Source organism: Centropristis striata, chromosome 15 (genome assembly GCF_030273125.1).
Source record: "Centropristis striata isolate RG_2023a ecotype Rhode Island chromosome 15, C.striata_1.0, whole genome shotgun sequence".
NCBI lineage: Eukaryota > Metazoa > Chordata > Actinopteri > Perciformes > Serranidae > Centropristis > Centropristis striata.
In genome coordinates, this window is record NC_081531.1 from 34,712,855 (window position 1) to 34,728,240 (window position 15,386).

Below are 15,386 nucleotides of genomic sequence, written 5' to 3' on the forward strand. Positions count from 1 at the left end.
TAACTGAAAACATGTCTTGTATTTTAGATTCCTCAAAGTAACCATCCTTTGCGTACTAGAATACAAGACATGTTTTCAGTTATTTCACACTTTTTTGTTAAGTACATAATTCCACATGTGTTCATTAATAGTTTTGATGAATCACAATGTCAATAGTCATGAAAATAAAGAAAAACGCATTGAATGAGATGGGTGTGTCCAAACTTTTGGCCTGTACTGTATCTTATATCAAGTAAATCAAAGTGAACAGGTAGAAATGGACACCTTCTCATAGATTGCGCGATCGCTGTGCCAGCGGGTCACCGTCTCCAGCATGCAGGAGAGGAAGCGTCCGTAACGGTGAGACTCATTTTCTGTACAGCTGGCCACGGTGTAAATAATGGCTGAGAACACCTGCAGAGGAACACACAGTGCAATCCATTAAACCAGGGGTGTCAAACTCAAATACACAGTGGGCCAAAATGTAAAACTTGGACAAAGTCGCGGGCCAACATTGATATTTATTGAAAAAATTGACCTAAACAAGTTCAAACGAAATGGAACAAGCAAAGCTTGATATAACTTAATATTGCAAATATTCAAAATCGAATATCAAATAAAACAAACAAACACATCAATGGCATTCACTTCTTAAACAAAATTTAAATAAACATCGTATGTCCCTTTATTTTATATGCGGCCTTCTTTAAATTTAAATTTAACAGTAATCTTTTTTCCGCAGGCTAAAAATAAATGTGAGAATAAAATAACAACAATAAATCAAATGACAAATAATAATATCCTTCAATGAATGTGCAACCATTCAAGCCTTGGACTAGCAAGAAAAAGTGCATAAAGACAACTTTAATTGTTGCTCAGTTTGCTACACACTGATCTACTGTGTTCAAGCCAAAACACCAGCAGAGCATTCTGGGATTTGTAGTATTATTTGCGCTGTATAATAATAATTTGGTATTGCCTTGCGGGCCAAATATAATTATACTGCGGGCCAAATTTGGCCCGCGGACCAGAGTTTGACACCTCTGCATTAAAGTATAAATCAGTTGCATTGGAAAAAGCTCTGCATACATTTTTCATGGCTCTATGTCAAAATTTTGATGCTAAATATCTCAGAGCTGCACTTATTAATATAATTTTCGTCATCCCAAGTGTATAAGTGTCTGAGCACGCATGTATCAAAGAGTCTTACTCGGTCGTAGCACAGGAGCGTGCAGAAATTGGGCGTCTTCTGCTGGTGGACCAGCTCGACAAAGCGGGCGCAGTACACGGCGTCGATGGACGAGAAGATGCAGCGAGGGAACAGACAAAGCTGCAGGAACTTTGTGATGGTCTCGTTCTTTGTGGATTCTGTCAGGAAGCATTAAACAAATTAATTAACATTTAGACATAATATTTAACACAAATATTGATTCTGGGATTATGGCAGCTTTGCCTTTATTACATTAACATATTGTGTGGATTGAAACTGATTTCTCTTTGTTTTTTTTAATGTGCATGTTCATTGTGGGATTGAAGATTAGTGGCTGTATGCTCTTTAGGCAGGAACTAAACTTTCCCCTTTAACATTTTTGTGGGTGAATGCATGTATACGGTTTGGTCTATGAGCACCCTTTTTCAAAATATCACACTCAAATGGATGCACAGTTTTCTGTCTCAGCTATGTGGAGGACGGTGCATAGTTAGTTTGAATAGCACCTTACAACAACAAGGCAACAAGTGCTTTACTCAAAACACTAAAAGCATTGGAAAGAGATATAAAATAACATTTAAATAGAAAATTTTTAAAATTGAAAAAGAGTGGGTAATATATATATATAAAATTGAACCTGGTCTCACAGGAATCCGTGAAATAGCCACGGTTTTGCTTAGTTCAAAATTCGTGGAATAGCCACGGAATCGCTCAAATTTCCGTGAAACTGACACGGATTTGGCTACAATGCAAGTTAATGACAATCATATCCCGTGGCTATTCCATGGATATTTGTTCCTATTGGTTTGTTCCAAGTCACGTGACTTTCAAGGTCCCGGCGGTCAGAACAAAGAACATGGCGGACAGTTTTCTCATTTTTAGTGAAAAAAATCAATATTTTGACTTAGTTTCTGCATAAAAATGGATTTTGATCACATTTCTAGCGAGAAATATAGGTTTTATTTTCTAAATATTCACTCAGTAAATGTACATAATCACTTTGTATGTTGGAATAGCCACGGGATATGACAGTTTCACGGAAATTTGAGTGATTCTGTGGCTATTCCACGGATTTTGAGTTAAGCGAATCCGTGGCTATTTCACAGATTCCTGTGAGACCATGTTGATAAAAATCATTAAAGTAATAAAACTTAGAGTGCAGTATTAATAATTTTTGTAGTGGCAAACAGAACAAAAGTCTTCAGTAAGATGACAAGTGATCACAAGTGTCACTGGCATGAAAACGAGGATACTTACTGGCCAGCAGCCAGTTGTCTTTCTCCAGTTTGAGGCGGTGAAGAACCCTTTGGACGTGCTCCAGCTGCTTCTTCTCCTCCTCTTGCAGTTTTTCCTGCAGGGCAGTGCATCGTTCCTTCTCTTTCTTTTTCTTATTCAGGGGCTACGTTGGACAGGGGAAGAATTTCACACCATAAATACACACAACCCTGACAGCTATCCATCATTGTCAAACTCTTTTACATCTCTTATACAATCACAGAGTGTTGCACTTGTTTGAGTTGGCTGCTTTTTGAGAGTTGTGGGAAAGTCGAGAATAGAACAGAATGTGATCATTTGCTAATGCTTTTCTGACAAATTCAATTGTAAAGTGTACAAAGTATATTTAATTGCCGAGCTAGGGGTGTGCCATATCGTATCGTTCACAATAATATTGGTATATTTTTTTTATGGTTAAAAAAAAAATGCATATCATGATATTGGCAACGTTCTTACTTCTTGAACTAGTGGTTAAAGTTGTTTTAATCACAAAAAGCTACTTACTCCCTGTTGCTAAACACATACAGCTTTCAAAATAAGAGCACAGTGTGTTAAGAGAATCCACCACAGAATTTACAAGAAGACTATCAAAATAAGATGCCTTAAATAAAACATACAAGAACCTTTATTCTCCTTTACAAAATTTCATTAAATGTTTTTTTTTATTATTTGCTCATACTCAAGAGTCAAGAGTAAATGTTTTTGTATTTGGCAATTATTGAGATTTGCACTTCAAACTACATTTTAGACTTTTAATTATTTATACAGACTAAAAAAAAATCATATTTTCTATATTTTTTTAAGTATTTCCTAATATCATCAAGAATATCGTTATCGCAAAAATAGCCTGCAATATCGTGATATTCTTTTAGGGCCATATCGCCCAGCCCTATGCCGAGCTGACCTTTTTATCGGAAATATAGACAATAAATTCAGAATTTCATGCATGCAGGTTTTTATTTGCGTTTTCCACAGCATCCCTGCGTTTGTCCAGTTCAGTTATTGTGACATGTGAAGAACGGCTGCAGACCAACTACTCACTATTTCTGGGTTCTCCTCGATGGCCTTGATCTGGACCTTGAGCTTGTTGACCTCACGCTCGTAGGCGGAATGTGGAACGGCGAGGTCGTACATGGTGAGGGACCAGAAGGTGGCGTAGAACTGAGGGCGGAGGTCATCCCAGACTCTGGCGGGGTGGAGGGACACCACGGCCTCGTGCACCGGTGTCATCACCTGCTCACAGGCTGCCACGTATTTGTGAACCTTCTGCTGCTGCCGGTTGCCTTTCTCTGCCTTCTTCAGCTCATCGTACTTAGACTGAGTGAAGAGAGGGCAAAAAATAAGACCTCCATTTTCTCAAAGTTACAAAAAATTGAAATAGTTTTAGTTGTTTTTTTAAAAGTGATGTAAATAGCACAAAAGTAAGTTGTTATAAAAGGTGAAAATTAAGTCACAGGGACTGTACAATTGAGGGTTCAGTGTGTATGATTTAATAGCATGCAGCAGTGAGATTGAACACTAAAAGGGGATATATCTCTATATATTCTCTCTATTTTCTCCGGATACCCAAATGCATATGCACAAGAAACTGCAAGAGGGTTTTATAATGGTATGTCTCCTTTAAGGAAGTTGAAAGGAGGCCTGTTGAGAATGATTGCTCCATTTTAGGTGGAGTCAGAAGAGAAAGCTGAGCAAAGTAAAATTACATGAGCTAATGTTACCAAAATAGAGGAAGAGGGAAAAGACAGAATGAGACAAACGCTATGACAAATGTACCTTTAGTTGTACCAGGCATTAAAATGAACAAGAAATTGAAGAAAACAAGGGTGGTCTAATATTTTTTTTTCCATGACCGTACTTCAATATCTAGATCTCCAGTTCTACTTATTTAGTGTCTGGAAAAAAAATATCCTTTTAACAGGCCCTTAATTAACAATAAAACAAACTCAACAAGGCCTTCACAAAAAAGTTTAAATTGTGGCTTATCAACACCTACAGCTGCTAACACTAAAAGATAAGCCTGTTGTGTTGTTTTGATGTTATGATAAAATGTTATGTTGTGATGTTGTATTTTTTCTTAATCGTATCGTAAGTGTTTGTATATGTATTTTGTATATTGTACGTATTTTTTTTTATTTTTTATTATTATTTTTTGTTTTGTTTGTTTGTTTTTTGTTTCGTAATTCCCTGCTTTTTTACATCATGGCCAGGGGACTACAGATGAAAACTAGCCTTTTGGCTAACTCTGGCTTTTTTAACCATGTATAATCATGTGTTTTATGAAATTGCACTGTCCCCTTTTAAATAAACTAATAATAAAAAATAAAAAAAAACTGCATCCCCTGCCATATTACCAAAATAGAGGAAGAGGGAAAAGACAGAACGATCATGAAGAACATATATCTTTACAAAACACTACAATCAAAATCTTACTTGGAATGAATGTCCTGATAAAATATACGCCTGATTATCGTGTTAAATAAAGACAAGAAGGCGACATGATGCACACTGGGGCTGTGACGGATTCGTCCACTTACCAAAATCTGATGGGCGTACATTGGCCGAGAGAGGAAGAAGGCAGCATCATGTGGAGTGTGGAACTGGTTGCAGAGGATGTCGATGGAGGGAACCCGCTTGATGTAGTCCTCGGTGCTCAGGTTGGAGGCCAGAAAGCCACCAAACTGCACCAATGTGTCATGACACTAAAGGAAAAACAAATAATCAGAAAAGAAAAGACAGAAGTTTATCTTGTTGGGAGGTGTGTACAGTGGAAATTCAGGGACTTTCAATTGATAGAAAAAAAGAAATACACTACTGGTCAAAAGTTTTAGAACACTCAAACTTTTCCAGAATTTTATTGAAAATGATGCAGTTTAATGTCTCAGTGTACTCTGAAATTAATGCATGTAACAAATAAACAATTGAAGTTAAAAAATAAATCATAGAATCAGTTTAGAAAGGAAAATGTATTCTAAACTGTTGACTCATGGAAGTAGCACCTTAACAGATAGAACAGCTGAACACATGTGGCATTCTTTCTACAATGGAAATCAAATATTCCTCAGAAAAATCTTCCCAACTCTGTTGCAGAAGTTCCCTTAAATGTGGAGCAACTTGTAGGTTGTAAGTGGTCAAGAAAAGTTGGGACACCTGTAGGAATTGGTAGCAACTTAGCAACTTTCAAGGCTTGATCAACCTCCATTGCTGCAGAACTGCTTTAAGTTTTAAACCCATTTCTTGTTTCCTTTAAAAGGCCTTTTTGTATAATTATGAAATGTACATTATTTTTCAGTTTTGGTTAAGCTTACCTTTTTTTATTTACCTCTGGCAGTTCACCACTTACCTTTGTACCCTTTCAAGCTGTTCATTTGACTTGAACTGCTTGAATTTCAATAAAGAATTGAAAAATTGTGGTGTTCTAAAACTTTTGACCGGTGGTGTAGATGAATATAATATTCATACCTGGTCATAGAGGTGGCCAACAAGTTTGAGATGTTTCTCTCCACCCTCCAAGAACACCACGCCGTTTCGTTGCTGGGCCATGAGTAAACACAGAGGCAAGGCCAGTTCGTGGTCCAGCAGCGCATCCTTCAGGCGCTGTGAAGACTTCTTAGTGTTCCTGATCTGGCCAAAGTATCCTCCCTGTGGACAGAGTCACATGACGAGAACCTAAGCTCAGGTGCAGCTCTGGTCCAGACACAGAGATCCTGCTCACCAGACTGCATCAGGGAGTGATAAGTGTACTTGAGTCTACAGACCTCAGCTTTGAGTTGCTCCCCTCCGGTCATGGCCTCCAGCTGCTCTGACGTCATCTCATCAGTGATCTCAATGCCGGCCATTTTCTGCACCACCTCTTTCAGGATTAACAGGTCAAAACTGCAGGGAGAGGAGGGACCATCAGCTTTTTTTTTTCAGACAATCCAGATAATGCATTGTAAAAAAAGCCTAATTTTGCAGATTACTGCACAGTGACTGTAAGTGACTGCTGTCCACTGAATGTGATTTGCAGTGATATTAACCCTCTGAACCCCTAAACCAGGGGTGTCAAATTTGGCCCGCAGTGTAATTTTATTTGGCCCGCGATGCAATACCAAATTATTATCTTATTATTGTACTATAAAAGCTGACCCGCCGGTATTATACGGCGCATTTATCGCTAATACTACAAATCCCACAATGCCCTGCTGTTGTTTTGGCGCGTCAATCAGGACAGGACCCAGAAACGCTCCTCTGTGACAGTCGTCATAGCAACCTCAAGCTAGAGCTGTCTCCCAGCTACCCCTTCCCAAAAATGTCGAAAAGAAAGGCAGAATTTATTAACCTGTTGAAAAAGTTTATTTTGATATTTAAATCAGAAGGATGCAAATAGAAAAGAGGCATACGATTTTTTTTTTTATTATTTAATATATTAATGACATTGATGTGTTTTTTATTTGAAATTTGATTTTGCATGTCTGCACTATTTAGTTATATATTGTATGTTTATAAGCGTTGCTGGTTCCATATTTAATGTTAAAGCAAAACATGTTTGGTATGTATTAAAAGGTTTATTTGTTCAATGTTGGCCAGCGATTTTATTCAAGTTTTAAATTTTGGCCCATTGTGTATTTGAGTTTGACACCCCTGCCCTAAACGTTTGTTTTCTTTAAGAGCTCGCTCAAATTATGCTGCTTATCATTGAAAGAAACTGTAAAAACAGGCCAATCGTTAAAATTTCAACTTTCCAACAATCCTCGACCAGATCATAGGTTACCAAAATTTCTGTTTAAAAAAAAAAGTAACCAAACAAATTAAAATTGTGATATTTCACTTGTGGGCACTTGGGAAAGTGTTGTTTATATAAATTACATTTTAATCCAATTAAAAAAAAATGATCAGAGAAAATCACTTTGTAGTTTTTCATTTTTTATGATTTATTTTGAGTTTCCCCCTTTTTTCCCCATGGAGTTCCAGGACTTATAATATTGCAGGGATTTTTTGTTTTTATTGTATTCATGCATATTTTATTTCGTGCGGGCATTTTATTTTATTTATTTTTATCCCATTTTTAATTTATTGCATCTTATTGCATCTTACTGTTCTATTGTTTACTACATCTCTTTGTATTGTGTTATGTATTTATTGTTTGTGCAGCACTTTGGAAACCTTGTGTTTGCTAAAATTGTGCTATATAAACAAAGTCGATTGGATTGGAAATACAAGGCTATGGTGAGTAAAATGAAAAAAAGAGCAAAAGAAGCCCTGAGACGGCTGGGAATCAGAGGGTTAAGGCCCCTCTAGTGCTTTGGCTCAGCATATCCTCATCCTGTTATTTCTCGTTTGAAGCGACTTACCTCTTCCCTGCTTTCAGCTGATTGGTGACATACTGCAGAAGGCCGGCCAACTCAATGGGGTATTTTCTGAACACGGCTCCACACAGACTTGCCAGGCCTTGGTGGACAAGATGAACAGGTGTACGTTAGATTCTCATTAAAACATCAAACGGTTTCTCTCCTTTTGCATGCAAATGAATGATGCCACTGCTGTACAGTAACCGTGAAGCCACATACTCTGAAGCCACGAGGAGATGGTGGTGTCGTCATGCTTCATCTTCTCCTTCTCGGGATTGGCCAGAGCCTCGATGATGCAATCTGAAGACAGAGTTAAGAGGAACATAACAGAAAACGGAGAGAGAAGTCCTTTACACTCACACCTTAGAACAGACCTGGGTGCTTGCAGTGCTTTTATTTTGAAGGCGATTTACGTACCCCCCTGCAAAGACTCCACTCTTTAACTGATGGTTCACTAGATTTATTTAAAATTGTAGCTCCATGAACATAAAAATAAGACATCCCTTGGTCACCTTGTGAATCCACCGTAAGAGCTAACAAACATTAGCATTAGCACTAGAGCTAACAAGCACTTTTACTATAGTTAAGACAACAAATATAGCCTCTTTTAACTTTATATGAATTACGACGCACTCGTTATTATTTACCGTTCGTTTTTAATTTTTACCGTTCTACCTGTTATTTCCTGTCACTATCTGTTAAAATAAAAGCACCTGTTTCACGCTGGATGGCGCCTTTTTCAAAATAAAAGCATCACAATATTGTAAAACACCTATAACTATATAATAAAAATATACCAAAAGGAACCTTGCTAAAGGTAATTTACAGTTATAAATGGAAAAGTGATATAGTGATTGGAGTATTTACTACTTTTTACTGCTATATTTGATTTACTCCACATTAACAGTCTTATCATAACATGTATTCCTATCAGTAGCAGCTCAAAATCAGATAATTTACTGTACTTTATAAAGCGATTAAATTAATATTAGCATTAGTTCAGAGTTTTGGTCCCGCCCCTGCAACCTTCGTGGTATTAGTCATGTGGCCCCTTGGGAAAATTAATTGCCCAGCCCTGCCTTAGACACACACATGTTGTTAGCTGACTGAATAAAGAGGGAACAGAGTAGGATACAGGCCAAGACATCATAGTTGAGGGATGTGAGGTATTTCAAGGAATCCACCACTGGAACGATGAGGTTGTCGTACCACTGGATTTGAGACAGCATCTGGTGTAGAACAGGACAGAGCAGGAGATAAAACATCACCACTGATAGAGGACATACATGACACCTCACCTAATGACACCGCTGCATCACCTGAACCCCAAAACCTGTGTTTTCTTTAAAAGATTGCCAAAAATACACCTTTATCTAAGAAAGAAACTTTAACAACAGACATTATCATTAAAATTTGAAATTTCTGACAGTCTTTGAACAGATCATAAGTTACCAAAGTTCCGGTTCGAAAAAGGAACCTTAAAAGCCTAAAATTATGATATTTCTGTCACAAGTTGGTCACGTGAGAAATATTCACTGAAAATCAGACAGAACTGCAGGCCGTTTACACAGAGCAGAGAGGAGAGGACAGGACAGGAGAGGTCGGAAAAATGCAAATAGTTCAACATGTATAGCATGTGAGACACTTGGAAAAGTGTTGTACATTAAAAATTAAATTTCATTCAAATTTAAAAAAAAAAGTAAGAAATACAACTTGCGCATTTTCCTTTTTTGTGATATCATTATACATTTTTTACTCTGCACAAAGGAAATTTTCCAGCCATGATTGTGCAAATGCCATAGAGCTACTGGACTGATAGCTAGGGGTGCACCGATCGATCTGCACCGATTTCCTTAATTTTGCAGGATCGGCCGATTCTTTTACGTCAAACCGATCTATTCTACCTCCGCAAAGGTCTGAAAGTGAAAAAATTGCAATCAGTGCACCCCTACTTATAGCTTTTATATACTGCAGTGAAATGCAGTGAGTAAAATGTAAAAAGAGCAAAAAAAAAACCCAAAAACTCCTGAAACAGCTTGTTGGGGTTCAGATGGTCAAAATCAAACAAATGGTTTACTGTATGTGCATCCAAACTTCTCCTGAAAAATCATTTGTCTTTGCAGATTGTTGACATAATTGAGAACTGGACTTAAGTAGAACAAAAATAACAACAAATACACTCACATAATCAAAGAGGATGGTGGGATTGCTATGGCTCAGCTTGCCAATCTGCCTTCCAGATTGTTTCACATTCTCTTTGGTCAAGCGCCTGAAGAGGAGGGGGAGCAAAGACGGGAAACATCAGATTAAACACACAAGATGATGCAAAGAGTGCTGTAAGCAAAGACTGTCACTTCTGTGAGCTTCACAGCAATTGGGAAATGCTTTTATGGCTGTCAGCTTAAGATAAAGGTAGTGTCATTGATTCCTTCAATAGCAGAACAGAACGGCGTTTAAATAATCACTTGACCAAACACAAAAGTGTTCAAAAGGCCCATTTTTAATTCTTGAGCTGCCTGTGTAAAACTTTCAATACATCTTAGTTGGAGATGGCAGGTGGAAACAAACATTAACATGTTTCCGTATCTAAAGCTCTCCACCCTCTGACGTACACTACCGGTCAAAAGTTTTAGAACACCCCAATTTTTCCAGTTTTTTATTGAAATTCAAGCAGTTCAAGTCAAATGAACAGCTTGAAAGGGTACAAAGGTAAGTGGTGAACTGTCAGAGGTAAATAAAAAAAGGTAAGCTTAACTAAAACTGAAAAATAATGTACATTTCAGAATTATACAAGTAGGCCTTTTTCAGGGAACAAGAAATGGGTTAACAACTTAACTCTATGGAGTCTTTGGCTATTTTGTCCATTTTTGAATTCTTTTCATGTCTTTGTAAGTCATTTTGTGTCTTTTTTTGGTCATTTTGTGTCTTTTTTTAGTCATTTTGTGTCTTTTTTTGTCATTTTGTGTCTTTTTCTGGTCATTTTGTGTCTTTTTTTAATCCTTTAGTCCAACATAAAATGGGATTTTGAATCTTTTTTTACTTTCAAAACACTATTATGCTCAATCAAGAATTTTAAATGTTGCATTAAACTGCATCATTTTCAATTAAATTCTGGAAAAGTTGGTGTGTTCTAAAACTTTTGACCAGTAGTGTAGCTTACCACAGATGATGGTGTTATGTGTGTTGCAGGGAAGGAAATAGAGCATATTGCTGTTAAGGACTGCAAGACTGGACTTGAATGGATGGAAAGGGTTTCTTATTCATAGAAAGTGTGTCTTTTTTTCTCTATGTAAAGCACCAGCCTGCTGAAAAGAACATGACTGAATTAACGGCACATTTTATATAACTACATGCACAATGGGAAGCATAAAGCCTACAAGGACATATGTACTGACCGGGTGTCTGCACTAGAGACATAGCAAAAGATAAGCAGAGCATAGGACTGATGACTGCACAGTGGAAGTACACAGTTCTGCACACAACTTACTTCATGATGTATTTGGCCCTTTCCACAGTCTGAGCTTTGACTTTAACCAGCAGAGGATGGCTCGTATAGGTCTCATTCTTCCACTGTCCATATAACCGGTACCTGAGGGAGCACAATAAGGGGAAGGTTTAGACACACAGAGTTCAAAGATAAGATAAGATAAGAAGATAAGAAATACTTTATTCATCCCAGCAGAGAAATTTAGGTGTTCCAGCAGCCAACATACACACAACACAACACAACACAACACATGTATACATACATATTCCACCTATACAGAACAAGAGCCCACAATACATAGCCTAGTACAGAGGAAGTGGAATGGATGGTCGATGTGCATTAGTAGCTGTTACTCATAGATAACAGTTACAGCAAGTGTGCAAATATACATGTGCGAAAATACAGTTTGGTAAATACAGTATAAGCAGCTAAGCTAAAATTTAAATAAGTATTAAAAAAATATTCTTCTGTCCTTACTAAAAGGGGAGTCATTATAAATTGCAATTGCACAGTAGGACACTTTACAGTTGAAAAAATTCACACACTCATTGTAATTTTTAACCCGTTTAGACTGGATAGAACCTCTGTGTGTTTTGGGCGTTTTTAAGACACAAAACTGATTTAATGCAACAGAATTCACTGAAATACACGCATGGAAGGAAGGTGGTAGGGTAGAAATAAAGATAAAAAACAATTCTTCAATGTGTCCACACAGGAATTGACCGAAAATAAAGTTGAACGGACGATGACGTCATATAATTATTGGACTACTGACAGTGTGTTTTATTGAAAATATGGCATTCAGTTTTTACTAATACATTTTTTCTTTTTTTTGTTGTTTGAGGTTTTAAAACATGTTAATGCAATCCAGGGCAAAGGTAGTTATTTACAGTTAAAGTTAATCTTTCAGGTGGGTTTTTGTTTTTAGTTATTGTGCCATAGAGGCTGAGGAATTTCGTATTGTTTTAATGATGTTTATAGATTTATTTTTAAAAAAAGCAATGTTATACAATTAAAGCCAAGGGCTCAAGCTTTCAAATGGTTTTCATTATATGTCTATAACTGCTACAGAGGGCTGAGAAATCATTTATTTAGGAAGTGTTGACATTCTGTGCACCTCAGGTTTGGGGAGGTTGTTTTGAGACAATGCTGAGGTTTTAGAGGGAGTTTTTTAAAGACAGACTTAGATCTTAATGGGTTAAAGAATCACATCAAACAAAGCTTGCAATTCAGAGCAGTCCTTGAATAGTAAAGTAGCGCTACTTGTCCAGTCTCCATTTATACAGAGTCCTTCCTTTGTCAACACAAGTTTGGTGTACAAGACAGTGAAATCATCTACAAAGTCTACTCTGTTCAGTGACTAAAGAAGTTGGATTATTAGCTGTGACCAACTGCCACGGACAACAAAAGTAGAACAAATCCTTCGGGAGTGTGGCGTGCTCATCAGCAGTGTGCCAAAGTATTTGAACAAAGAGACTCTAAAAATAACATTTCTGGCATTATTCAGGAGCAGAAAACACAGAAAAAAAATCATGAAATAATCAGCATGGCTTGATGAGCTCAGTGTGATTGTGTGTGCTCCTCGTTCCTTTGCCAGCTAGTAAAAAGCCTCCTGGAGCAGTGCCTGAGGGTTTACTATCCGACAGCTCAATTAAACAGAGCCACATGTAGAGAGTGGGTGAGGGTGTGAGTGTGTGTGTGTGTCTCACCTGTGCTGGTAGGGAAAGAGTTTGAAGAGACCCCACAGTTCCTCAGACATGCAAGCATTACACTCCATCAGAGAGAGGGAGGGGAGTAGCACCTGGTCTGCAATGCTCAGGAAACAACTCAGTAGTGTTTCCTACAGAGAAAAAACACAGAATCAACATTAAAAAGGTCTTCACAGGAATGTTTACCACAGAGAAAAACAGTTTTTTCTCCATTAAATATTAATCTACTGTGTACTTTGTCATAAAGGCGATTATTAATTTCCTACTTACCATTTTTTCTTTGTATTCAGGTCTATCACTTTGGTACTAAAAAGCAAAGTAGAACAGGAAATGAGACACCAAATGTGAGTTAAAAAATATAAATTCAGTGTTTCCCACACATAGACCATTCTGTGGCGCGCCCCCACGTAATGGAGACCGACCGCCACAAAATGATTGTTATTTTTTTCCCCTCTCTAGGACATAAAAAAAAAACTGTAACGTCCGTAACGTTAGCCTACGCACAGAAGACACCGCATTCACATCAATAAATAAATGTTTCCCAATGAACCGGGCCGATCTATGAGCCGTCGAGACTCTCCGGTAACGTTAAGGCATATTGAATGGTTGCCGCAAATGCCGTTAACGGGACGAGAGCAGTCAAAGCGGCTGCTTCAAGCTAGCTACATCGAGGGTAGGTTCGCTTCCTGTTTTCAAAGTAAAAGCACAAATTCTATTGTTATATAGGGCAACGGGCGTTTTATTTTTGTAAGTGCGTTGAAGCGTTTGGAAGTGCGTTGCTCACGAGTAGCGCCGAATTCGTCCGAACAAAAGTGTAAACAGCTGCAGTGGTGGTTCTAGACCAGTTTTACTGTGGGGGCCAAGGAGGGGCCAGTGTTTAATCAGAGGGGCACATTAGCACATGAAAAAATGGCAAAGATGATATTTAAGCATTCAAAATCTTTGAATGTCTTGAAAAAGACACAAAATGACCAAAAAAGACACAAAATGAGAAGACAAAAAAATAACCCAAAAAATAACCCCACAGAAGACAAAAATTACAAAAAAAGACACAAAATGACCAAAAAAGAAACAAAATAACTAAAACAGACACAACAACAGATACAAAATTACCAAAAAAAGACACAAAAAGACACAAAATGACTTACAAAGACATGTAAAGACATGAAAAGGATTCAAAAATGGACAAAATAGCCCTTTAAGACTCCATAGAGTTAAACTATTATACAGTCTTCACATTCTGGGTTTCTTTTGTGTACAATGAGATATTGTTTGAACAAAAAAAAGGTTAGAATTGTTCCATTGTTCATCGTTATAAATTGACCATTTTATTATTAATTTCACATAGGGGCCACAGCAGGGGCCAAAGGCTTCTTCACAGGGGCAGTGGCCCCTGGAGGCCCCTGTGTAGAACCACCAATGAACAGCTGGTATTTAGACAAATTAACAACACACTGGGGATCTAAACGGCTACTTTCTCACCTAAAAATGTTTTAAATGTCAATAAAGTGATATATTCAAAGAATTTAGGACTTTACCGGTGTCAGTGGAGCACCACAAATTGCTATCTGGTCTGTGGGAAACACTGAAATTACAAGATTTAGGCTGGAATGCAGATCAAGCAATGTGCTGGTGTCAGTTCTGTACCTCTTTCATGAAGGCCTTGCCCAGACGCACGATCTTGGCGAAGAGGATGGGGTCATGAGAGAGGTGAGGGCCCAGGTAGCAGATCATGCTGAACGTGTCCCTACGGAGGTCCTCGAAGCTCTCTGCAGGCCGAGGGGCCCGCTTGTTCCTCAGTGGGTGCATTACACATCCTCTTGCCCCCTTCGGGAGGCCGGACCTGGGAACAGACAGGTGTGTCAGAGCCTGCAGTGTCTTTTCTTTTACTTTTTGGCTTATTTCTTTTCTTTTTCTTTTACTTTAACCCATTGAAGCCTGGAAAGCGGATACGTTGTTTTGTAGTATTTGTATAAGCTCTCAAATACTTTTTGAATTTCATTTCTATCTGCTACAGAGACTGAAAAATCTATTATTTAGTAGAAGCATTGACACTTCTGTTGAATTTCCAGAAAAACTCCAGGTTTTAGGGGCTTATTTTAAAATCACCCAGAGGTTTTACAGGCGTTTTTAGGCGTCAATGGGTTAACCCTCTGAACTCCAAGCTGTTTCAGGGTTTGTTTGTTTGGTAACACTTTACAATAACCATCTTTTAAAAACGGTAAACAGATAGTTTATCAATGTTTAATCATCATTTATAAACTGTTTATAGACCATTTAGAATGGTAAATACATAATTTATTAATGTTTAACTAACTTAATCATGTATAAATGGCAAGTAGATGTATATTTATTTATAAACATGTCTATTAATGTACGTTTATAGTTACTTTACC

The 15,386-nt window shown here is 37.6% G+C and overlaps 1 protein-coding gene across 5 annotated transcripts in view; it reads right to left on the minus strand.

Moving 5' to 3' along the window:
• Positions 1-15,386, minus strand: part of thoc2 (THO complex 2) — a 43,724-nt gene that overhangs the window by 15,629 nt on the left and 12,709 nt on the right. For all 5 annotated transcript variants that reach the window (XR_009395685.1, XM_059351120.1, XM_059351119.1 and 2 more), the window contains exons 12-26: positions 14,638-14,833; positions 13,261-13,296; positions 12,991-13,121; positions 11,282-11,383; positions 9,979-10,063; positions 8,930-9,023; positions 8,014-8,094; positions 7,798-7,894; positions 6,223-6,340; positions 5,927-6,106; positions 5,002-5,166; positions 3,506-3,781; positions 2,447-2,588; positions 1,190-1,347; positions 265-393 (exon numbers count right to left, since the gene is read on the minus strand). Coding sequence is in view for 4 of the 5 variants with exons in the window: in XM_059351120.1 (XP_059207103.1) it covers positions 265-393; positions 1,190-1,347; positions 2,447-2,588; positions 3,506-3,781; positions 5,002-5,166; positions 5,927-6,106; positions 6,223-6,340; positions 7,798-7,894; positions 8,014-8,094; positions 8,930-9,023; positions 9,979-10,063; positions 11,282-11,383; positions 12,991-13,121; positions 13,261-13,296; positions 14,638-14,833 (1,990 nt within the window). In the remaining variant the exon portion in view is untranslated. The remainder of the gene's footprint in view (positions 1-264; positions 394-1,189; positions 1,348-2,446; positions 2,589-3,505; positions 3,782-5,001; positions 5,167-5,926; positions 6,107-6,222; positions 6,341-7,797; positions 7,895-8,013; positions 8,095-8,929; positions 9,024-9,978; positions 10,064-11,281; positions 11,384-12,990; positions 13,122-13,260; positions 13,297-14,637; positions 14,834-15,386) is intronic.